At 42.9% G+C, this 24,910-nt stretch overlaps 1 protein-coding gene across 8 annotated transcripts in view; it reads right to left on the reverse strand.

The window, feature by feature from the left end:
- The window catches only part of neo1a (neogenin 1a), a 174,906-nt gene that overhangs the window by 23,367 nt on the left and 126,629 nt on the right, over nucleotides 1–24,910 (reverse strand). For all 8 annotated transcript variants that reach the window (XM_072660320.1, XM_072660317.1, XM_072660319.1 and 5 more), the window contains exons 8-16: nucleotides 14,020–14,173; nucleotides 12,776–12,930; nucleotides 9,431–9,579; nucleotides 9,177–9,315; nucleotides 8,899–8,948; nucleotides 4,003–4,147; nucleotides 2,056–2,166; nucleotides 834–1,028; nucleotides 219–314 (exon numbers count right to left, since the gene is read on the reverse strand). In XM_072660320.1, the coding sequence (XP_072516421.1) occupies nucleotides 219–314; nucleotides 834–1,028; nucleotides 2,056–2,166; nucleotides 4,003–4,147; nucleotides 8,899–8,948; nucleotides 9,177–9,315; nucleotides 9,431–9,579; nucleotides 12,776–12,930; nucleotides 14,020–14,173 (1,194 nt within the window). The remainder of the gene's footprint in view (nucleotides 1–218; nucleotides 315–833; nucleotides 1,029–2,055; nucleotides 2,167–4,002; nucleotides 4,148–8,898; nucleotides 8,949–9,176; nucleotides 9,316–9,430; nucleotides 9,580–12,775; nucleotides 12,931–14,019; nucleotides 14,174–24,910) is intronic.

Raw genomic sequence — 24,910 nt, forward strand, 5'->3', positions numbered from 1 at the left:
GCAGTAATACTTTTTGGGATCTTTGGGATCCCTGCTCATCATACCGATCAAGCACCAGGACACAATATGGTGCAGGTTACAGTGCCAAACATGTTAATCAGGCTATAAATCATTGATGAAGCAGGAATGGCGAAGATGGACTGCTGGAGCTGACCCAACTGGAATTATTTATCCTCTGAACTCCAGCAGCAGTACTCAGCAGAGTGGCTGTGGCCTACCTGACTGGGGTCGTGTGATGGCACTCTCGTACACGGGGATACCCTCGCCCACGTTGTTGAAAGCCTTCAGCGTGATCACGTAGTGTGAGCTGGGATCTGGCATGCAGAAAGAGGAAATCATTTAGCTAATCAAGCCTCCGGCTCCTCAGGGACCCCCCTCTCATATTCATCATCCTGGCAGGGGTGCATATTTAAACGCCATTATTGATTCTCTTTCTCATGTAATTAGCCGAATTATGAGAGCTTCAATTATGCACAATTTCTTTCCTTGATTATTTTTCCTTCTCCCCTTGCCCCCCCTCAAATTTTAATTACAGTTGGGTGGAGCGACTGGGGGAGAGCTCCCACTCCCAAACATCCACACACCCCTGCTTCCAACATGAATACCTTTACTGTAGCATACTTTCAGACGTAATCATAGTCATGTAATGAGTTTACGAGGCTAATGAGTAAAGCATACAGTTTATTAAGAGCTCCTACAGAAACAGAAACGAACAGGAATTGCAGTGAAAACACTAAAAGCTGCATGTTCATATGAAGATGAATCAATTCCCAGTTTGCCCAGTTCACTAAAATTAAGTGACTCAGTGGCGAATCAGTGAAGTAAGCGCTTACCCAGGTTCTCTATGCTGTAGTATCGCTGCTTGTAGTCCACCTTGATGGTCTGAGCATGAGGGCTCCCGATGCCATAGCCGATGATGTAACCCCTGACCACGATGTCCTGGTTCTCTGGGGGTGACCAGCTGACCACGATGCTGTTGACCAGAGGCCGTACATGCAGGGAACCGGGCACATCTGGCACTCGAGACTCTGAAACACGCAGACACACACACACACACACGTCAGCGGGAGACATTCTGCTGAGTTTGTACTGAGACTGTACTGGTTCCAAAAAATACTATTTCAATAGAGATATGTGAGTGTGAAGAACTTTTTAAAGGTTTGAAGAATCTTCAATTGGTGTAAAGGTTTCTTACCAGTTCAAAGTTTTATCACACTTTCACACAATGGTACAACACCAATTTACCGGTGCTGTGTGCTGTGCATTACTAAAATCCTAGTGGTACAAAGTCAATTTTATCTTGCTGAGGAGATCTACAGGACAGGCTACACAAACTCACTATAGGCACCACACTTCCCATAATGCCCCAGCATCTTTCCATGAGCTTGAGAGGCTAATGCTTTCTGTCAAGAGTAAGTTTATTTTGGATTTTTTTTTGCAGAGTAATGGACACTCATAAATATTTAAAAGAATTTCAGCCTCGCAAAAGACAAAGTAATGACAGTTCATAGTTGTATGTTTTGGTTAAGGCTACTTATAACCGTATATCCTACAAACAACACATATTAGACCCCTAAAGCAAAGGCATTAATTAAGCTAGCATCACTTTAGCATAGGCTTTATGACTTTATGGGTCATAATAACGCAAGCTTGGAAAATGAGTGTTATGATATTGCCAATATAACAGTAAACTACTTATTTTAACACCTTTCTTTATTTTAAGCCTTTCTGTGTTTAAAAGGGTTAAAAGCCTGTTACCTAGCGAACATAAATTGCTGATAGAAAAACTAAATCACAATTAAAACTCAGTCTTAAGCCGCAAAGAAAATGTATGACTGCAGTATTACAAATATAAAACACAAGTAGTAATAATTATAACTACTTATATATTTACTAACATTATTATTAACGCATTATTAATGTGTAGAAGCGCCGCTGCTTAAACATCCCTTACAAATATTTCTTCGATGACAGTGCTCAAACAGCCATTGGAAACACCCTTATTTGTACGAATATATCAGTTACATTTGAGAGCTTTTTGTTGTTTGCTCTTACCATCCAGATCGCTCTCGAAGGTTTCTGCAGTGGTCCAGTCTGTGGCGGGCCCCGTTCCGTTCACTGTGATGGCTGAGACGCGCACTGTGTATTCAGTGCCACGCTGCAAACCTGAGAACACAACAGATCACAACCGTTCACTTACACTCTATATACAATATGAAGCTGGCGCTGCAAATCAGGCCAGGAAGGGTGGAGGCGAGGGGAGGGGGGAGACCAACTGCCTAAGATGGTCTTCGCAAACGAAAGAAAAAATCCTTCAGGCGTGTTTTCTGAAAGCCCAGAGATTAATGAGACTAGTCGTCTTATTCCACCAATTATTTAGGGCTCAACCCTCTGGGTGGAACAACAAAAATCACCTCCATACTTCACCCCGGCATGCTCTCCTCAGAATATTAACTGAGGCAAGATCAATACAGCACCCAGCAGAGACACCATCCTGATGATTTCAGTAGAGCTGAACTATACACAGCAGTTTATTGGCTACTGATTAATTCTCTGCCTTTGCTCGTCGCGCTGTCGTACCGAATATTTACTATGGCAGTTTGCGCTGCTTTGCATACAGCGAAACGACAAAGACTGCAGAGAAGAAAAACGAGATCGGGGTAAAAAACTGTAGCTTGTTCCTTAATCTCAGACACATCAGCAGTCTGGTTTATGCCTGGAGGCTGTTTTGGAATTCAAAGGCGCGGGGAAATGCCTGCTGTCTTTAAATAACACGTAGTGCTTGTAATTGCTTTTAAATGTTAATAAGCGTCTGCTCCGCCACTGTTTGAACGCTAAACGCGAAAGGCTGCGGCTCTCCCTTGAGCCGTCCCTTCAGCCACTGCTGGAGAACGCGGCGCTGGAGCCCTGTCCTCCTCCAAGGCCTCCCGTCTTGCCGCCGTGCCTTTGAATTAACAAACATCCCCCTCATCTCACCCCAAAGAGAATCAGGAACGCGCACTTAGTGCATATTCTCTTTGATGCCGGCCGCAGCGTGACGCTCCTGCAAACGCTGCTGAAATTGCATTTGAATTTAATGCCATTTCCGCTTTCCTTTTTTTCCCCCCTCATTCACAGATGTACACACTTGCATGGACCGTGATGAAAGACACCTGGACTGCTGGCAGAACAACATCTACCTTGAGGACTGGAAGACTGATTCCACTGAGCCGAGTTTCGACTCAAAGGCAAGGGCAGAAATGCAGGTGTGTGAGTTGTCTGGCAGTATCGTACAAAAGACACACACTTTTCTTTCCAAATCTGGCATCATTCGTTATGTCAGGTTTTTCTACAGGTCTGACAGAAACCTGGGGGGAGAGGGGGGTTATCTGTATGTGAAAACATTAGAAAAACAATTAAATGAGTGAATTTAGTAATATATTTTAACACAATGACACTATTTTAAGAAGACATTTCTTCAGCTGTATGGGTTTAGTTAGTTTAGCTCCATCTCTCAGTACTTTTACATGATCACATGATCAAATGTATTTATATTACAGTATTTGCTTACTTGTTCAAGTCCCACTTGACTAAGTCCTAACCACTAACCCACCACTGCCAGTGACATCCAGCCTGGGACCCTATTATCATGCCCACTGGACATCAGTCAAATCACAGTCTTTGCCCATGATGATCATTTTGCACTCTGCTCCAACTGACTGGTGTGCTTGCTTATTTATAAATTATTTATATTATTTATAACAATACACCTGTGACGTCCGGCAGCATCTCGGTGGTAGCAAACCAATAACTTTGTCACCTAATACAGTCCACAACATCTCGCTAGTGTCATTTGAGCCAAAGGTGGTTATTCCCACTATCAGACAGGTGGTCATAATATTCTGATTGGTTTACAGCTTTCAATTTTCTTAAATAAAACAAAACTTTTTTTTTTAATATACGATACTAACCCTTTGGATACTGAACTCTTGGATACTGAACCCTTGGTTTCAGAGTGCTTACCTTCTATGAGCTGACTGAGCTGATTTCCTGATGTGATCTCTGAAACTTCGCTCTTCCTCGCGCCCTTTCTGTAGCGAATCTTGTAGCCGGTGATCTCTCCGTTTTGAGCATCAGGTGGAGGGGGTTGCCATCGAATCATCAAGCTCTGCAAGGTCAGACAATTCAAACAAATCAGGGCAGATCTCTTCACTCGCTACTAATGTACAGTAGACACTAGCATTGAAGGTAGGGCTGGAATAATAATTGGAAATGAATTTGAAGCGTTATTCAGAACCTGTAATCAATGTAAACTTGCCCACGCTGATTTAAAAAAATTATTAAGTTATTACGTTTGAAAAATTTGGTTAAAATATATATATTTTTAATACTTTTAATATATTCTGTTAATACTTAAATACTTCAAAATTGTTAATATATATTTCTTAAATTTTGTGAATACTTTTAAAAATTCTGTTAATATTTTATTAAAAGTCTGCAAATATATATATTTTAAATTCTGTTAATACTTTTTAAATTTTGTTAATAAATACTTTTTAATATTTTTTTTTATTTTGTTTTTACAATTCTGGTAATATTTTTAAAAATTCTGTTAATACTTTTTTTTTTTTAATTACGGTAGTACTGTCCCCTTTAGAAACAAATGTGTAGTCACGTGACCCTACCCTGTCCCATGGAAAAATGAAGGAGAACTCTGAGCTAACTGAGCTAACTGAGCAACCTGAGCAGCTTCTATAATCGTTTATTAATTGTTTAATAATTAATTGAGGCAGAATGTTCCATTAATCTTGATATTCATTTGAGGTGATATCGCTCAGCACTAATTGCAAGATATATCGTTAACTGACCACAACACTGACTGTTTACAATTAGAAGCATACTTTACAGCCATTGCACAGCAGGGCACTGGATTTCAGCTCCCAACTGGGGGAGCAATCTGAGGTGCACTGCTTACCTAACCTTTCAGGAAGGAGAAAGCACTATTCCTTTACTCCCCTGCCCCACATTTCCTGCTGATTCAGGGAACTGAACCGGTGACCTTCTGGTGCCAAGCCTGCTTCTCTAACTTTTGGGCCACGACTGCATTCAATTTTTACAATGTGATACTGCAGAGGGTTTTGATATGCAAAGTCCAGTGATAAAGGGCAATTTCACGATGAGCATCCTGAGCAATCACAGATCCAGATGAGTGTTTCTGTGTGTGTTATTAAAATAATACAGGCCAATCCTAAACCTAGTCCTAATGTCACCTTACTGATTCACCAGTGTGCCAGCTAATGAAGATAAAGTTGTCCATCCATACTGTACAGCCTTGCTCACATTCACAGTGTCTCTAAGCCCGTTTTTTCTGCTGTACGCAATAATCATCCACTGAATAATCTAACCATGCAGAAAGGTGCCCCGCAGAACTGCTCACATTCACAACATTCCCTTTTCACAACGCTCTACCTGCATAGAAAGGGGATGCAGAATCACCATAGTAACAGGTTAGTGTGCAGGCACCTAACCTGAGCCATTGTCCCCCTGAGGTGCCCATTAGAGAATACAGTCTACCTCACCATAAAGCATGCACATGTTTATCCGGGAAGGGCTTTGCTGCAAAGGGCATTGAGCGAGAGAAAGCCTGGGCCGCCCTCTCTCCATGCTGAGCCCATGAATAATAGACAATGCTGAGAGAGCCAGGCAGGGGAGCAAAGAGGACCCTGAGGCACAGCAGCCTGGGATGGATACAGGCCGCTAGCTGTAAGGCCTACAGTGCATTCTGGGAGAGCGGAGGTAACAGAAAGGGGGGGGGGGGCACAGTGTGGGAGGGGAGTTAATTAATGGTACCCACCCACGGCCCCGTGTTCATAGGCCGAGGGAATAAGCCAAATTAAACCAGCGGTAAGTGTGCAATTACTTTATTCCCATTTCCTGCTCGATCCAGTTCAACTCATTAAGTGTTTCCGATTATTTATTTTTTCTTTCTGTTCTTCCCCGACAACTTGCTTTAATTGACTTCGGAAGTTGCAGAGGGAATGGAAAAGCGTTCCAGAGGCTGAACGTGGAGCGTATCGTTACACTGGGGTTCAGAGGATGTGTACGTTTACGTTAGGGCTGCACCACTTGGGGGGAAAAGGTTTGGGATCAAGGGTACAAGGGTAGATGCCATAACTGGCAAACTATGTATGGTAGACCAAGGCCCAAGCCAAAATATATGACACAAATAAAACAGGTGGGTTATGAATGCACTGTATTTAATAATAGTTTTTCCATAATTAATTGTGCTGTTTGTATTGTTCCTAAAAGTGATTAAAAAAAGGAAGCATAAGAAGAGCCGACTGTCAGGTCTGTGGGGTTCAAGCTCAAGTCTTTAGTAGAGAATTTAGGTTATGTCTCATTATTATTAGCAAGTACTGCACTGTACAAAAGTGAATCCCTTCTAAACCATAGCAGGATGGCTTCCCCTTGTCAAGGTTTCTTCTTTTTAGTGCAAGGGAGTTTTTTCTTTTGGCTTACTGAAAAGATGCTCGGACCCCGATTGCTGTAAAGCTGCCTTGTGACAACATCCGTTGTGAAAAGTGCTATTTAAATAAATGTATTTAGAATTGAAGTATAGCCTGTCAGGCTCTATTTTTTTTTTCATTATAGCCGTTATCTATCTGGCAAGTTGGTAATCCAGCTAAAGTTTTATTCCATTTTAAATGAATATCAACGATAAATTAAGATTTAGCTTAAAGCTTAGATTCAGCTACATGGGGGCATCGAGTGGCCCAGCAGATCGCTAGTTCAAATCTGGAGCCTGAGAGGGCATCTCTCTCCAGATGGGATGCTGTGATGGGCGTCTGCTGGCCGATGCATCAGAGTTGGGTATCCGAGCTCTGAGCTTTCCTCAGAGCGTGTTGATTGGTAAGTGAAGTAACATGGCATTGGTGGCAGTTCGAAAAGAGGGGGTGGCTGGTTGTGAATGTGTCGGTGGAGGCACAGGTCAGTCCTCATCCTCTCAAGGTTGGGAGCATTACATGTGATGGGGAGAGTTCTAACAGGGTTGGGTAAATGGCAAACCAAAATTGGGACGGAAAATTTGGTAGAAATGACCCAAATTACCAAAGAAATGTAATAATTACTCTTTTTCTCTTATTACCCCACCCTGCCTTGTGCCTAATCTAGATCCCCTGTGATTGGTCAGCAGCCTGGTTTGCATGTAGCACTCTTGGATTCATGCCCATGGCCCCACAAGGCCACACAGGGCCATTCATACTCTGAAATGGACCAGAGGGCCCAACAATTAACCCCTATCCTCCACATTTAACCCAGTGAGAGATGAAAAGCAGTATAGCAGCCGTGGCAAGGCCCACGTCACGGCACAATGAATGTTAATTACTCATCCATGAACCCTCTATTAAACTATGCAAATGTATGCGTCTGCATATAGACCTCAAATGCGCAGATGGACTTCACAATATCTGTGAATACTGTCACCTTTGCTATCCTGACCTGTCTGAGCGGGGAGAGTCCAGTGACTCGTCTTTGTGTGAAAGCAGAATTGCAAATAGGCTTTTAAATTGCTCCGGCGACAGGAAGGGACCTGTTCTCCTGCAGCGCTGAGAAAATATAAATAGTTCTTATAAACAACTTGCAAATGGGGGAGGAGAGGAGAGCAGAGTAAGACTGATTGGAGAAGTAAAGCTTTGTGACAGCTCTGTAGTAGAGCGCAGATGTGGTGCTCGGTGCAGTTAGAGCGCAGTAACAGATGAGAGCCTGAATCCGACGCCCGGTGCGCTTCACCCAGCAGCTGCCAGCACAGCGGTTCAGCCTCCAACACCCCATTCAGCTCACGCCTTTCAGCCAGCTGGGAGTCGGCACCAGAGATGTTCTAACTGAGGAGACCAAACACTGGTTGAAACATGAATGGGAGGTCTCGTGATGCTCAACGTTGCGTCTGTTTACGGATACGGTCCCGCCCTTCAACAAAAATCAGTGAGGTGCTAGTGGGTAAAGCCCCCCTCGATAAGGAGTTCTGTGCAAGTGCAGTAGCCAGAACGAGCTCTACCTTTTTGAGCCAATACTCAAAGTATTCATGAGGTTTTGGTCAGATTTCATCAGTGATTTAAAATCTGACCTTAAGTTTCCCAGTATTTTGGTCTCTCAGTATTTATAGAGATAAGAACCTAGTCTCAGGTGACTGCAAAGACGGCTGCCGAGTGGACATGCTTTCCTATAAGGTCAGTACCAATTTTGGCCAGTACCAACCTGCAACAGAGATGGGCATGACTATTCAAATATTCATTGATGTCTGAATTTAGTAACCATTTTAGAATTAGTTGCTTTTACTAAGTAAGTAAATAACAGGGTTGTGTATTGGCAAGAACGTGACAATAGAATATGTATCATGATATATGGTTTATGATTCAATCTACTGCAATACTGGAAGTAAGATGAAATATTGGGATTTTTTATCAAAAGTTGACTTTGTATGCAATCAGAACTAGTGAACTAGCGTTATACACAACACAAAATTAACCACTGTCTGCCACCAATCTATGCTGGTAAATTTAATTAATTGAAAAATGTATATTATCATACTATATTATTTTGAGAATCAATACAGTATTGCAAAACATAATATTGATACTTGATCTCGATATTTTCTTCCACGTCTAGCAAATAAGGCATCTGTATTTCAGAATTTTGGTCCTAACTCCATTACAACTTGAGATCCTTCTGCCCCAGCATGACCCGAATTCACCCAGATGCTTTATTCTAAACTTGGCCCAAGTCCAATACATTTTTTAATGAATCTGACCCAAACCAAAACCACCCAAAATTAAAGCTAAAATATCAGATGATAGTGACATGTTAAATTGTAAATTACAGTGTGACACTGCATTTAAAAATGCAGATCCAACAACCCCTTACCTTTGAGTTTAGCACCTCCACTGTCAGGTTCTGTGGTGGGGCACCAGGGACTGGGGGGGGCAAAGAGAAACACTGTAACATATACAGAAATCTGCACATATCAATAAGCAAGATGTCTAATACAGGATTCTGTTTTGATTTATGGATTTTTTGATTTATTTACAGTTTGAACAGAAGAAACTGCATCACTGCCATTTGTGCATAACAAGCAAGTAAAAGAGCAGGCATTAGCAACCTCTTAACCTCTTAAGAGGGACAAACAAATAATCTTTAGGTACCATCAGAGTAGGTCCGCACGGATACGTCTTCTGTGGAGACTCCTGGCCCGTGCTTGTTATGGGCTACGACCCTGAAGCTGTATTCTGTGAACTTTTTCAGCCCTGTCATGGTGTAGGACAGTCCACCAACTTCAATGTCCTGCAGGAGAGAGGACACGTTGTTAACAGCTCTTGAAACACAGATGCTACAACAGTGGTTTCTACACAACCTCTAGGATGAACCAGGTTGGTTTTGATGTCTGTGAAGAACTAACCTTCTCATTGTCCAGTCCTTTCTCCATGTAGTAGAGTTTGTAGGTCTGGATCTCGCCATTTCCAGTGACGGGCTTGTCCCAGCTCAGGCTGACGGAGGCGGGGGACTGGACCACGGCCTGGAAGTTGGGAGCAGGTCCTGGCACTTGGACTAAGAGACAGAGAAAAAGTATTTTTTTATTTGTTAGTTAGTTTGTTTGTTATTTGCCAACATCGATTTCGAGAGACTCACCCCTGAGCAGTAGGTGTGTTTCTATCTGTATAATAATCTCTAAAAATTGATCACGGAGTCATTATATGTTAGAGCAGGGGTGGGCAATTCCGGTCCTGCAGGGATGGATTCCTGCACAGTTCTGTGCTTTTCCTGCTCGAGCAGACCTGATTCAACTCACCCGTTAATTACCAGGTTTAGTAGGTCTGATTGAGCAGGAAAATCAGCAAACTGTGCTGGACCGCCCATTGCCCACCATTGTTTTGGAAGAATACAGCTAGAACACCACAATTTTATGAACAAATCAAGTCTTCCTCCTCAGATAAACAGCTTCAGATGCCTTCAGACCACTTCTGCTCAGTGCTGTATATCCTGAAAGTCACCAGTTCAGGTAAAAAGCCATCAGCTCTCTTACTGCAGTGTTACACTGTGGGTTACCAGCACAAAGCTCATGATACACACACAAAAAGCTCAAACAGATGCACTTTAAACAGTTGTCTTGACAAAACCGCCCACTCAAAGAGCTCCCCTCAGCTCGGCATATGACAACAGCCACCTCCGGCGGCTCCCACGCTGCGGAATGGAATAGTGGCAGCTCGATTTGTGATGTTTATTTGATTAAGTTAGCTTAGCGGAGTGGGGAGGCAGTTTCGCCCGCGCACGCTAGCGTCATGAAAGATTAGATCCCATGAAAAGCTCACCGTGAAGCTATCAGACGAAACATAAAAAGAGCTGGGAGACTCCAGACTGCGCATCTAAATCAAATGAAACATCATCTCATTTGGTAACGAAGGCAGATCTTCCAGCTTCTATATGTGCTTAATAACTCTGGCCAACATGTAAAGTCATGCCTCATAACCCTGATTCAGAGATAGATCGTTACCCAACAAATCACGCCTGTCATGTTAGAAGGTCCAGGATAAACTGCATTCAATGAATTCAATGCATTACATGAACCATTAAGTAAGCTCTGATCACCAAGTCTTGGCAAGTGCTTAAACGGCCGAGAGAGAAACGACACCAATTTATCTCAGTTATGCAGGCTCCAGCTTCTGTGCTCACTGGGTGGATTTCACAGGACTGTATGGTATGGCCGAGACTTGGGAGTGGGATTAAGCAGTTCACTGAGAATGTGTGTGGTGCACTTATATGGGGAATGCACCCGGGGGGGGGATGCTGGAGGTCTTAAAGTGGTGTCTGGGAAAAGGTCAACAATAGGAGTGGAGGGAAAAACACTGGATTGGGAAGTATTACCAACACAGTAGTGTACTGTAAGCATTAAAATGTAATGTGTAAAAAGCAAGGCTCAAATTATGCTCTGAATTTTTTTTTTTAAACATTTTCTTAAAAATGAAGAAAAACTCAAACTGGTTAATTTTTAAAACCTCATATTATAATATAACATAAACAGTAGCTTAGATAAGTTATTAGACCTGGTAGTTGAGTTTGTATCAATAGGCACATGTTCACATGTGGGCCTGATCGATTTACCAGATTTCAGATATTACTCAGATTATTCAGTTTTTACTGGTATCTGTGAAAATATTGCTGATAATGAAACAACAATCACTGACTTTTCTAGGCTGTGGCATCACCAGGATTCAAGCTCATGGTGTGCCAATGGTAGGGTGAAAGAGTTGAGACAGTTGAGCCACTTGGGAACCCTTGGGAATGTAAGGCCTCCTGTATTAAACATCTACAAATGTCTCAGTCCTTTATTCCCTATGTCGAGGTTAACAGGTATCATTAGGAAAGACCATTACATTTACATTTACATTTACGGCATTTAGCTGACGCTCTTATCCAGAGCGACTTACAAGGTTACTCGTATTACAGAGGTGGGCCAATGTAGTGTTAGGAGTCTTGCCCAGGGACTCTTATTGGTGTAGCGCAGCATAGTCACCCAGACCGGGAATCGAACCCTGGTCTCCCACATGGTGTTGTTGTAACGCAATGGTAGGTGGTGGTGTTATCTGTTGCGCCACACCAACCACGTCATGCAAAACCAAGTCATGCAAATTTCAAAGCTTTATAAAAACTACTCAAAAGACTCCTCAAACCATATCCCAACAATCAGCAGCCGTGGGTTCCTCAGATGGTAACTGATGGTGTTGTCAGGAAGTCATTTCCTCGGTTTGTGACGTTATTATGACCCAGAGGAGCACAGATCACCATTCTGACTTTTGGTTTTTCCTAGCCATTGTCACCATTGGTTTGCTCGCTTGGGGCTTTGGATCACTGTAAAGCTGCTTCATGACAAGGTCTGTTGTGAACTTGAACTTATTTAAGATATTTACCAGGTGGAGTGCTAGATTAGATCAGACCCCCCTTCATATAGATCTAGCAGACTGTGGAGTGGTGGTGCGCTGTTCTACTATATCCTGTACTGACCATGCCCGAACATTTGCTTTGTTCCCTTTGTGTAGCTTTAAAACTGTAAAAGCTGGAATGAAGAAATGGGTGATCTTTAACTTTATGCCTTTTGAAAATCAGGTCACCATTAACTCGCATTTTGCCAGGTGTGTCCAGACTTTCACAGTAAATCGCAGCACATTACAAATCTTTACAAATCCTGTTGTGGCTCAAGTATCATGGTAGAAAGTATCTTGGAGTGACTCTACTCCCTGCTAAACAGTTTAGTCCTCATTCATAATGCGAGAGCCGAGCAGACCTGGAGGCTGGTGTGTGAGTGCAGTTTCCCCAGGGTGCTCAGAACCCACAGGCACAAACATTAAGAAGTGCTTATGCCAAGCCTGCGCCAAGGACACGCACAGGGGCTGATGCTGACCCAGAACAGCAGGCTCTCCTGGGCTGCGCACAAGCTGATAATGCTTCAAATGAATGGAGATGGGCCACACACCTTCAGGGGGATGGTAGCATAAACTCAGAGCGTCAAACACGTCGGGTTTGTGTTTACTTCCCTAATGTGATTTTGCACGGGGCATCGAGGCACTTGAGAGGTGTCGAGGAGAAGCGCCCTGAGAGAAACGAGCGATCATAATTCCTTCTGCTCGGGCTCTTTTCCAAACCCAAGAAAAGGTGCCGGGAACAAAATCCTAATGAGTTTGTAAATCTCTGCAACACTTTGCGTGGATTCTGACTGTAGCATGTTCCTGGAGGACGACTTAGCTCTTACCTTCAGCCTGGGTGGCCACCCTGAGGGGCGTGGAGCTCTCTCCAGGGCCGTGCTTGTTGTGGGCCACCACCCGGAAGGCGTACTTGGTGTCTGGCTTGAGGTTCTGGATGGTGACCTGCATTTCGCCCGGCCGGCTGGTGTTCACCCTCCGTTCCCTGTGGATTGAGGGAGCAGGAGTTAGACCACGATAAGCGACTGTGTCACAAGCTTACTGCTCACCTACTGTAATCTCTGTTCTGTAATAAAGTACTGTCAGCTTGGAAGGGGCGACACCTACTCTACACGCTTTACACATGCATTCCTGGACAAGCTTTGAGATACAGAACCATCTCTGATGGCAATAGAGGAAGATTTTAGAGGAAGACAGGATTTTAGACAAATATGACACTGCGTTAACACTGAGGTTTTGAGAGTGTTTTCCTGCTCGTTTCACCAGAGTTACATGGTGCATTTTCAAGCAAGCTGAGCCTGTCTGATGCCTGAAGTTGATTTGTTAGTTTTGCACAGGAGCTACATAATGCTGGCATCATGAAAAGACACTTGCTTCAAACCTGGTAGGGCTGGTTAAGATTTCTCAATCAGACTTGCTAACATGGTTTCTAATGCCAGACATGTTAACCATTCAAAAGCTAATCAATTCGATTCACGATTCATTAGTGTTCAATTCAAAAAACTTTTTTTTTTATCAATTAAGAATGATTTTTTTTGCATCAACACAATAAACTGTGACTCAGTTAGGAGACTGATTCAGCAATTGAATCTTCTTCAAAGTGCTCTAAATAACAGTCTTTAAAATAAATATACGTAATGTTTTTATGTACATAGCTCACATTTTGTTAAAACAAGTGATCTATCCAACAAAAGAGCCTTTATGCCCAAAAATAACAGTTTGCTGTCTCAAACCTGGCTAGTGCGCCCCCTGGAGGTTGAAAATTAAGTTTTGCTCAACTTTAGCTCAATGGATGAACGAAGTGTTTACCCTTCCCATTACTCACTAAGCCCTGCCTCCATTTTTCAAATGTGCTGAGAGGATGGGAGACACTTTAGGGCTAAGCATTTGTGCTGTTGGTGACGTGTCTGAATTTATGCTGTGCAAAATTTTGCTTTGAGCCTTTTTTGTTGTGTACTGCTATGATGGTAAAAGCACCTTTTGAACGTACACTGGTCACTATTATTTCATAGCAATGCGTGGAACTATTACTTATATATAATAGTAATAGTATAGCGCTCGGCAAGGGCCCTACCTCTTGACTCCCTCCAGACTGTAGTAGACGGAGTAGGTGACGTCGTCCCCGTGCGGCTCGAGCGGCAGGCGCCAGGTCAGCTTGATGAATCGGGTGGACACGAGCGAGGCCACCACGTCCCGCGGTGCAGAGGGGGTGGGTCCGCCTCCGGAGCCTGGGGTTACACGGTCAGTAGTGGCACGGGTCAGTGTGGGTGAGGGGGAGGGGGCGGCTACAGTTTGAGTGCAGCAAGGGTGAGTGGATGAGTGCAGTGAGGGAGGGAGGAATGGAGGTGGAGGAGTAGAGAGGAGTCGGAAAATAAACAGAAAGCAGGAGGAAAGGACAGGATAAAAAAAGGAAGAAAAAAACAAAACACAGAAAGAAAAAAAAAACACAACATAACAAAAAAAGGCATCCATGATGGGGGATTACACAAAATCATAACAATGGAAAAGGGCTGTACCAATCAAACTAAATAATTTTCACAATTCTTTTGATGAATATTTTTTTGATGAGTTTTTAACTGTACTATAATTAACCTTGCAGCACCTTTCAATGTTTCTAAAATATTCAAATAATGGAATTTAAATAGATTTTAATATACAGTACTATGTAGAAATCTTGCCATAGCTGTTTAGAACTACTATTTATCTCGGTGAGTGTGTTTCTCCTGTAAAACACTACATAACATTAGAAAACCCAGTGAATAGTGAGAGTGTGCTGCTGGTCAGTGAAGTTTCTGGTATGTAGGTCAGAAAAACACAGGTTTGGGCTGAAGTTCTCTGTCACCTCCAGGTACTAGATTTACTTTAACGAAGGACTGATTACATAAACTAGCTGCTATAGGGAACAGGGACAGGAAATACTGGGCTTCTTCAAGTTGCGCTAAGGCTCTGGCACCCATTAAATCACAATGGATTGTTTTGTTTTTATTTCCTGTTTGTTTGTTTGTATTTATTCTTAATCTGAGTACTCTATAGAGCTCAGCCTACAAAATAAAGTTCTCGAGTACTGAACAAAGCCGAGAGCATCTTTGCGAGCTCACGGGCTTTATCGGGTCTGTGGAGTTCGTCCAGCTGGCATGTGCGCAACTTGGCGAGCGAAGCCTCCGTGCGACGCCTACGGCTGATCATTTTCTCCGCAATTACGTCACATTGTCCGCCGAAGTATGATGAGCCCTTCACTGCTTAGATGAGTACATTAACATATCATTATTATCTTACACGCCCAGGACATTTTCACAGCACTGTGTATGAAAAGTGCTGTACATACATATGTATGCAAGAATTTGATCAAATGACATGCTTTGCTGATTGTCTATGAAAAAATCATTGAACAAATCCTCTACAGGGAACACACTTCTGCACATTTCAATGCATAACTACTGTTTGTTTGCTTAATTTAACATACTGGGGAAAATGTGGCACGTACAGATGTTTACAACGAAATACTAGAAATAAAAGAAATTAAGCAAGACCACCTCTGAAGCTAAAACACAACTGAGGAGAGAATGTCGGAATGTAAAGAAACCACTGGGCTGAACGAGAGAAGGCGAAATGCTTTCCGCAAAGCCCTACAAAGCTGAGCGGAGATCAGTTTAAGCTGGAGAACCTGGTGAGAGCTAGAGAGCACAAAAGTCATCTATCTTCATAACGACCATCCGTCCAAAAGGCTGGCATGGCCTCCCACCATGGCTTTCACATTCTTCAGGCAGATATGTGAAATATTTCATGTTCAGACCCCTGGAACGGCCTGTGGTTGAATGTATGAGCATGCCTCACTCTTGTTTTCCACCAACGGGGTGAAACTTGATCCGTCTCTGAAAAACCCACCGTCTTCATTTCTTTTAGTGAAGTGGATTTGGGAAAACCGTGCGATTCCGAATATGCATAAAATAAACTCAGCACTAACCAAAACTTGCCAAAGGCCCTTCTCTACGCTACGGCAAGAAATCAATCAACTAGGCAAGTCATCACAAATTAGCTTCTAGTGGTCAGTCGGAATGTGATTACTTGACTTTGGTTCAGAAAACACAGCCAGGTAGGAAACATGAAGACGTTCCATAACTGCAGGCCAACGCTTGGTGGGATGCCTGAAACCACCATGGACACCGCCAATGCCTGAAACCTCTCGGTGCCAGCCAAAAAAGACTGAAAAATGATTTGCAGACATAATTGGAGGCAATGCACTGCTATCATGTCCAAAAAGCAGGCAAGAACACTGCTCCTAAGCATTACAATGATCTGATGACTCAGAAAGCCAGAAACAACAAAACATGAGTTTTCCGAAGAAACAGAACAAATTCTGAGCTGCCAATTCAGTGTGGTTTCTGGAGATTTCAGAAAGTGAGAGCTTGCGGAAAGGGCACTTTTCATCTGAGGATAAAGTTTGATTACTGTGTGTCCATTGTAGCTGTAGAAAAGAACACCAAGAAAAATGTTTGTGACAAATAAACAGCTGGGACAAACCGACTAGCTGAGAAATATACAGAGCAATGGGCTTCATTACCCTGCCCTAGTCGCTCCTCTAGTTATTGGTGGCATAGCGGTCCATTCCATTGGTTCATCCGGTTGCAATGTTTTCAAAGTTAAATGTATTTGCATTTGCCAGGGAAGTTCCAGCCACTTCTGTTTATTTATTTTGCTATCCGGTGTCAAACAGGGGGATAGGGATAGGCTCCCTTTTGAGTCTTGGTTCCTCTCAAGGGTTTCTTTCTCTCAGTGTGAGGGAGTTTGGCCTCACCACAGTCATCCCTGGCTTGCTCAAAAGCGGTCTGGACTCGCTGTGAAAAGCTCTAAATAAAAAAATTGGATTCCAATTGAACTGAATTGAACCGTGGCGGCGTCTTGTATCAGACAACATCGCAGTTTCAGCACCTGGTCCTCAAAACCAGCTGGTACTAATGGCGTGAAGGATTTGTAAGATTTACCAAAATCTAGCAGTCTGAAGGTTTATAGTACAGTCTAAAAAAAAAGGTCCTACAAAAGGTAAATTGAGCGATGCTGCAGAAGAACCACTTTCGGTTCCATAAATAATCATGTCAATATTAGTGACGTATGAGTGTGAAGAACTTCATATCTGAAGAATCTTCACTTGATGTATTGATAACGATTTAAAGGTTCTTTACTCTCACACGTCTCAATTACAAACATGCTACTTTAAGGAACCAATAGTGGTTCTTCATTGGCATCGTTCAAAGAACCCTTCATAGCACCTTTTTTATAGTCGTGTCCAATTTTCCTCCCCAATTTTCCATTTTAGCCTATAACCCAACCCACTCATTAGTACTCTCTCCCCATTTTTATGGCATTTAGCTGAAGCTCTTATCCAGAGCAACTGACAAGGTTACTCGTATTACAGAGGTGGGCCAATGTAGTGTTAGGAGTCTTGCCCAAGGACCACCGATGCGACCAATCACCAGGCAACCATGCTTGGAGAAAAGCAAGGTACCCAGCTCTGATGCATTGCTAACAGAGGCCTGTGCCAGCATCACACTGAAGTCATGTGGCGAAAGAGAGAGACATCTATCCACCCAAAGAGAGAGAGAGAGGGTCAACTATGCTTTCTCAGGCTCCGGTAGCTGATGACAGGCAGCATATCCTGGGACTTGACCCAGCGATACTCAGGGTCATAGTGGCAGCGCGTTAGTCCGCAGGGACACTCGGGAAATAGTCATGTTCCTAAATAATCCAGTCTTGTACACTTGTAGACATGACAACCACCATGTCTTTCTTACTGCTGTCGGAACAAAACCTTGTATCTCTAAAACAACAACTGGGACAGCTGGGATTTTTGTGAAACCTATATGAAAAAGTGACAATGACACACACAGCCCTACCGCCCCCTTAACTTAAAATTCCCTGTTCTTCCACAGCTAGGCTCAGTCCATATCGGGACCATGAAGCCCTATTCAAAAAACTACACATTAGGACAAAAAGACTGATGATGCCCGGCTGTAAAAAACACATTAATGGTGAGATCCATTAGCCTATAGCTTCCCCTAAATTATATGACCCATTAGGCAGAGAGCAAATTAAACATTAGTTGCAGCAATTACAGGACTCTACAAAAGAGGAGCCATCAATGTTCAGCTGTTCTGCCACTGGCGGAAAAGTATTATGCTCTGCATTTATCTTCAGCATGGCTTTCTCCGACTTTGTGTGGGTCTCAGCCACCCCATTGTCCTTGTGCTAACGGTTTGATATCTACAGCTTGGCTAATAGACTGCTGGGCCACACTGAACGTCCACAAAACACAAAAAACTAAATATAGAGTATGTTCTTTTTTTTTAAACACTCTGATAATTTTGGGTATTTTGGTTTATCCCTAACACTGTGGCATATGCGCTTTCCCCAGCCCGTCTTTTTGTCCTATGTGTAGTTTTCTGATACATGAAGCTGCTAATAAAAAGACCCCACGAGTGACGAGGCAGTGCTGACAATGTAATGAAGCCTAAAGCTGTGGTCACACTAGAGGCTTCAGCTCAAATGTTCAAGTGAAATTACATTAGCTTCAATTGGATTAGCCATAATGAGCAATTTCGTGCCGCTGACTTCCACAGCGAATAAATTTTGTGTGCGAAACGTAGCGCAGTGTTTAACTTTGGTGAACTTTCACACTCAAATGTGATTCCAGGAGCAATAGCGCCTGCTCTGGCTCAGCTCTGAAGACTCCAAAGAGAGAAAATAAAGGATAGAGACTGCTTGAACAGTCAGTCAGCGGACTGTATTACCATCTTTCTGTGAATTTGCTGTTTATTATAGGCAAGATAATGGGCATGCTAATTGCTAATTTAGCTCTATGGCACAGAGCACTGTGCTCTTATAAGATATCAGATATAATTATTATTCACTTTGTGATTTTACTGTTTTAATGTTTGGCAAGTTAGCTGACGTTAGCGTGCCGACAGCACCAAACCTTTTTGTGGAGGACTTTTTGTTTGATCGCAGCTTAAGTCGAGGTCTAATCTGTGTCTGGAGAACTGCACACATGATTCTCAATCATATGAACTGTTTATTTTGCATAAACATTTATCTCAATGTTCTTTTGTGCAACTACAACAGAGACACTGTAATCTAACTGTATACACTGCACTCCTTAGATTTTCCTCAAACTCCCACTTCCTGCAAATGAAAGAAACCGCAGCTCATAATGGGCTTTGTTTCTCTGAAAAATACACATAAAAGAAGGTGACAGCGTGTGTACAGAAAGAGAGGAGTGACCTGACCTGGTAGGAAATACTATCCTACTATCCGTCAACCCGCCGGCCATCAGCAGGCTTTCAATTTATTCCATTTTCTGTCTGAACCTCAACATGCGTGCACTCCCAGCAACACATGGTGGCGAGCAGCGGAAGATTCATGCTCCTTCTATTCATAGAAGAGAGCAATTGCTGGTGTCGTTTGAACAGATGGCAGCAGCGCCTTATTAATGGCAGACATTACAGCAGAGTGGAAAAGGTCACCAAACAGCGAGAAAAGGAAAACTTGAAAAACAAAGCTTCTAGCCCAAGTCATTACCAGAACGGTTCTGAGGACTTCTGCACCAGTATAAATACACAGATCTGCCAGTTAGCCACTTCCACAAAGGCAAATCTTTCAAAGCGGCACTGATTTTAGATTCCTGTTGCTAAAAGTCTTTACCCAGGAGTGCTTCACAAGAGTCTGATGTAAAAACGGAGCAAGTGGACTCAGCCCCGACTTTCAGCTTACGATGTAACCACATACGAGCTGAAGTGCAGTACACTGTTAATGACTTATCTCCGAAGAAAGGCAGGCCCACAATGGCTTGAAGGCCAATTATTTTATATTTTTATACTCATCTGAGGGTTCATATTTTCTATTACGTCAGCTTACAACAGTCTGTGGTTTTATGCACCCAAAAACAGCTGCAATTCATGTTATGTAGCCATTTTTGAGAGTCCCTCAGGGTTCTATTTTAGGGTCTATAAAACTGATGTTAATTATGAGAGTAGTGCAGTTTTGAGGGTAAAGAACTGAACTAGGGGTCTATGTACAGTGTTTATGGAGGTAAATGGGCTACTGACACAGGACACAGGAGCACATTCAGTAAAAGACTCATTCCACCGAAATGCACCACAGAGCGCCACAGGAGGTCATTCCGACCTGTGGCCATCAAACTCTATACTTCCTCCCTCAATGTGTGACACTATGGTTCATCTGTACATATATACATCTGTATATTTATGATCACAGTTACTGCCACTTTGCCACTTTATTATATTCACATAATTTATAAACATGTACATGTTTTAATTCTTTGATTTTTTCTCTTTTTGGTTTAAATTGTATTTTTTAGAGTGTTTATTCTTACATCAACAGTTGCATCTGTAACAACTGCAATTTCCCTCCTGGGATCAATAAAGTATTTCTGGTTCTGATTCTGATGAGCTCTGTTCTGACTCACTGAAAATGTACAGAACAAACTGTTGAGTTCAGACTAAAATCAAGCCTCTTTTTTTCAGATGTTTGGATCTTTTAGAACTCCCTCACCTACTGTAGCTCTTTTGATTCAAGTTTGTTGTAATTCAGTGTTACAGCGAAGCCTCCCGAAAAAAACAATGAAAGAATTTCATAAAAATAAAAAAGTTTTTTAAACACAGATTCATCAAAACCCAACAAGAATATAATATATATTAAATATATCGTCCTGATATTAGCAGTTCTACTTTATGGCATCTTCTTAGACTGATTCTTCCCACTAAACATATTTATTTAGATTCAGATATTTGAACATATTTAGGTTGAGAAGCTCAACAGATTAAAAAAACACAGCATAACATTGTATTAATTATGTATTTTCAACTGTTACAATTAGCATCTCGATATCTGTTACAATTAACCTCACTTATGGGATAAGTTATGACATTTGCACTACGTCACTTCCGTTGCTCATTAACAAACAAATCGTCGCAGTCACGCAAAAATTGTGTACCTTTAAAATGCCAAAAATGGGCGTTAACGTGAAATGATTTTATTCCAAGTAATACTGGAGGATATTTGTCCAATCATCACGATATTTTGACACAATGTAACAAACTGACAGATTCAGTTTGACTGTGGACTGTGAGTAATCTGTATGTTTTGAAACTTCTCAAGTATTTTATTTTTAAAAAAGCAAGGAAATGATTAAAGCTCAGGAGATGAGCTGCTGGACATGGAGGCCAACGGACGCAGAGGAAATGTAACAGATCATTAGCCAGTTTCATCTCAGTAATCATCTTCAGCCAGATTCAGGGCCGACTTGATCACATTTGACAGGAAATTACAGCCGTCTCCATCTCAAGCTTTCCCAAGCAAGAGGGCTAAAATATTGCATTGAGAATATGACTGTTCATACTACCACTAATCAGACGGCTCGAACTGAAGGTACTCCCTTGATATCTGGAGGCGCTGTTCATAATTTCAGTCTATCTTTGTGAGCTCCGTCTTGGCCCCCTGCTTATGATGATAACATCAGGCAAGGTTGATTCTGACAGCTTGTGACATTTGGAGAAGCTCTTGATCTTCCGACAAAGACTAAAAGCTCAGTGCACAAGCAGCCAGCGCTTGACGCGAGAGGTAAGCGGATCAAATCGCACATCTCCGGGCTAATTCTCTTTGTCTGGGATTCATTCGTTTTTGCTGTCCACCTGGTGGCTGTTTCTCCCTGTACACTGAACATCTCCTGGCTGGACACTGCCCACAGAGCTGCTGAGGCGTGTCGCTGCATTTCACCTCTATTCAGAAGCACTTAAGAGTCACGAAGACGCAAGCGATGCCTGTTCGAAAGCAAGAGCTAGGTGAACAAGTTTGATACAGTAAACGATTTTAAAAACATGCAGGAAAGTCAGATTTATTCATTATGAAGATTTCATAATCATTCATACCAGATTTATTTAGAAGCGCCAAAGACCGTGAAGCAGGTTTTCCAATTTAGCTAGGTAACTTAAATGTGACATATTATACCCTATTTCCCCCAATTTAACACAGTTCTCTGTCTTAATGACAAGCTTTGGTCTGTCAGCCCCTCGGTATCACGCCCTCCCCGGGGGGATCCCGAGTCGCAACCCACAGGCCCAAATAAGGACTTCTGCCTTAGTTACGTCATGTTCGTGTTCATGTGTGTTTGGTTCTTTTCACTTGTATCGATTCGTGATTCAGTTCTGATTGTTCACTGTCCCTTTGTTTGGTTCATGTGTTTCACCTGGGACTGGGGGTACTTAAGGAGCCTCAACACCATGGTTTAATGCCGAGAATTGTATAGTTTGGAACCTTGAGGTCGCCCGAGAGGTTCCCCGTACGGCTAAGGTGTGTTAAGGTCAGCTTCAGCTCGGTATCTGTGTTCAGGAGAAGGTCACTCTGCTAACCACGCTATCAAGCACCACAGAGCCCAATCTCACCCTGTCCCTAACCACTGCAAACCTAGACCACAAAAGGCAGTAAAAGCAAGTCAATTTCTCATTAGCACTTGAAGGAAGTTGTTCCATTAGAAATCTATTGTATTTATAGTTTAGTTATTTGGCCTTGTCCATGGTTTCTCAAACTTGACCATGAGATACAGCCTAACAAGTCAGCAAAAAACCTTGAAGAAGCAAAAAAAAAAAAACTTTGCTGAAGTACACAATGATTTGAAACGACAGTTTTTGCTAATTCATCAGTGGAGGGATAGAATCCAGGAATACAGCCAACAAATGATTGCTCCTCAGGGTGCATCAGATTCCCTACACTGCTCAAACTGCCACACACTATTCCAGAAAATCGTTAGGCACAGAACAAGTATCTCCATACTTTCAAAACTGGAACCAAGAATGACAGCTCCACTCTCCCACTGGCGGTCGAGGGTGAGTCAGTTGATGTTAATGCTAGCAAAGCACATCAGGCTTTGCTAAGATTCAGGAGTCTAGCAGAGTTCCCAAAACAACAGTAACATAAAATGATTACAGCAGGCAACAGAATGTGCATACAAGCATTATCTATTAAAACCTATTACAAATTGCTTGTCCCTTGTAGTGGCTGACATTTTTAGAGCATAGCGGCTTTTAGAGGCTTTAAATGCTGCAGACGTTTTAAAGAATTTTCAATAAGAGTTAATTATGTCGAACACCACAATTGTAGAAAGCATGGACAGAGCAACGTCTCTCAAAAGTGAAGCAACCACAGCTCTAGCGCCTCTGCTGGCTGATTGCAGTATCCCCATATGCTTATCCCCATATGTTTCAAAGGCAAAACAGCCCATTTTCCATCTCATTTTTCACCTCTAAACACTTTTTCCATCTCCAGTCTGTAATTCTGACAGTAGCTGAGCTGTACTGGAACTTACATGAGCTGCACTTTTACTGTTGGAGCATCCCACTTACTGGGCAAACGGGGAATCCAAGGTAGAAAATCCGCTCAGCTTCTGCTCTGTAAGCTCGGTGAAGGTGGTCTGAGACACGCTCGGTCTGGGAGAAGGGGGCTGGTCTACTGAATGAGTTGGCAAGTCTGTCTCCACCTCTGTTCTCTACTGCGCAAACTCAAATTTTACAACATGGCGCACAGTGTTGCCTTTATTTCTATAGAACGGAAGGGAATGGAACCACAGTGTCCATGTTTTCTATAGTCATTAGTCCAACAGAGCTAAAAGACAATTCCGTACTGTCCAATACACACTTTGTGAAAGCAGGATTGTCTAAATACATAAACATATAGGTTTACACAGTATCACTACATAACAAATACTTATAGCACAAATTTAATTTCCATAAATGATAGCGTATCTCCTGACGGCAAAATTTTCTCACATCAAAATGCGACCCGAAATTCTAAATAATAGAAGATCTTTTAACAGCAAGGTGGAGAAGGCTCTTAGAAAGCCTAGTCTAGATGGCCTGACTAGAGGCAAACTTGTCCACGGTAGTTTGCTTTTGCGTTTGAACTGAAGGCTGCAACGGCGCAGCAGAGTCAGCACTGTGCTTCTCCGCTGGGTTCAGACAGAACAATAAACATCATGAATATGGAAGGATGATGGATTAAAGCTCGTGACACCCGCACCGAGATTAAACGCACGGAAGCCGCTCTCTCCAGTGACTCAGATATCTCGCTTCTCTGCTCTGGGAGATAAAAGAGGGCGCAGCGGGGTGGTTCTGGAAAGGCTCAGGCTCCGTGGTGGGATGCGCAGCCCAGCGGGAAAGCCAGGGATTATGCACCGCCGCATGGCCTGGTAGGGGACATCCTCAGTGTTGCAGGAGAGAGGCATAGAGACCCATCTGGCATGGACTCCCGCCACTCTCCGCACACTCGGCCTGTGGACATACAGGGCCGCAGGGCCAATGAGCATAAGCTCCTACCCCTTTGCCCACCTGCTACTGCTAAAAAATCCACTTAGCTCCCTACCCTTCCTCATCCACTTCAACTCCTCCATTTCACTCAGAGACCACCAGCCATTCCCCACTTAGCCACAGGTCAATGGCCAGGTGCTCTCTCTCACGCTCTCTCTCTCTTTAATGGGGGAGATCTAAGGTTTAACTCCCCATCCAACTCCCAACTAGGTCTAAATTCACTCCTCTCAGACTCCAGTGTTTCCAGATGCTTGATATCCCACATGGTTATGAGGTTTTTCAGAGCAAATAGCTGCATTTTGCAGATTAATCAAAGAAATCTGTCTCCACGTCTTCAGTATAAAACTCAGGACGCCAGGCTTTTCCACACCAACAGTACGGAAGGGAGGATTGTGATACTATGAAAACAACCTCATTTGGAACCTCGGAAAACTATAATGCTACATTTCAGAGTTCATGGGCTTGACCAGAACGAGCAGGAAGCAGGGGCCTGTTCTGACCGCTCGGCTCGTTGCAGAGCAGGTCAGTGTCCGGTAAGCAGAGCAGAGGCATGAGGGCCTACTCTTCGTCAGCAGTCAGCCAGACCTCCAAGAG

The sequence above is a fragment of the Salminus brasiliensis genome, chromosome 17 (assembly GCF_030463535.1).
Source record: "Salminus brasiliensis chromosome 17, fSalBra1.hap2, whole genome shotgun sequence".
Classification (NCBI taxonomy): Eukaryota; Metazoa; Chordata; class Actinopteri; order Characiformes; family Bryconidae; genus Salminus; species Salminus brasiliensis.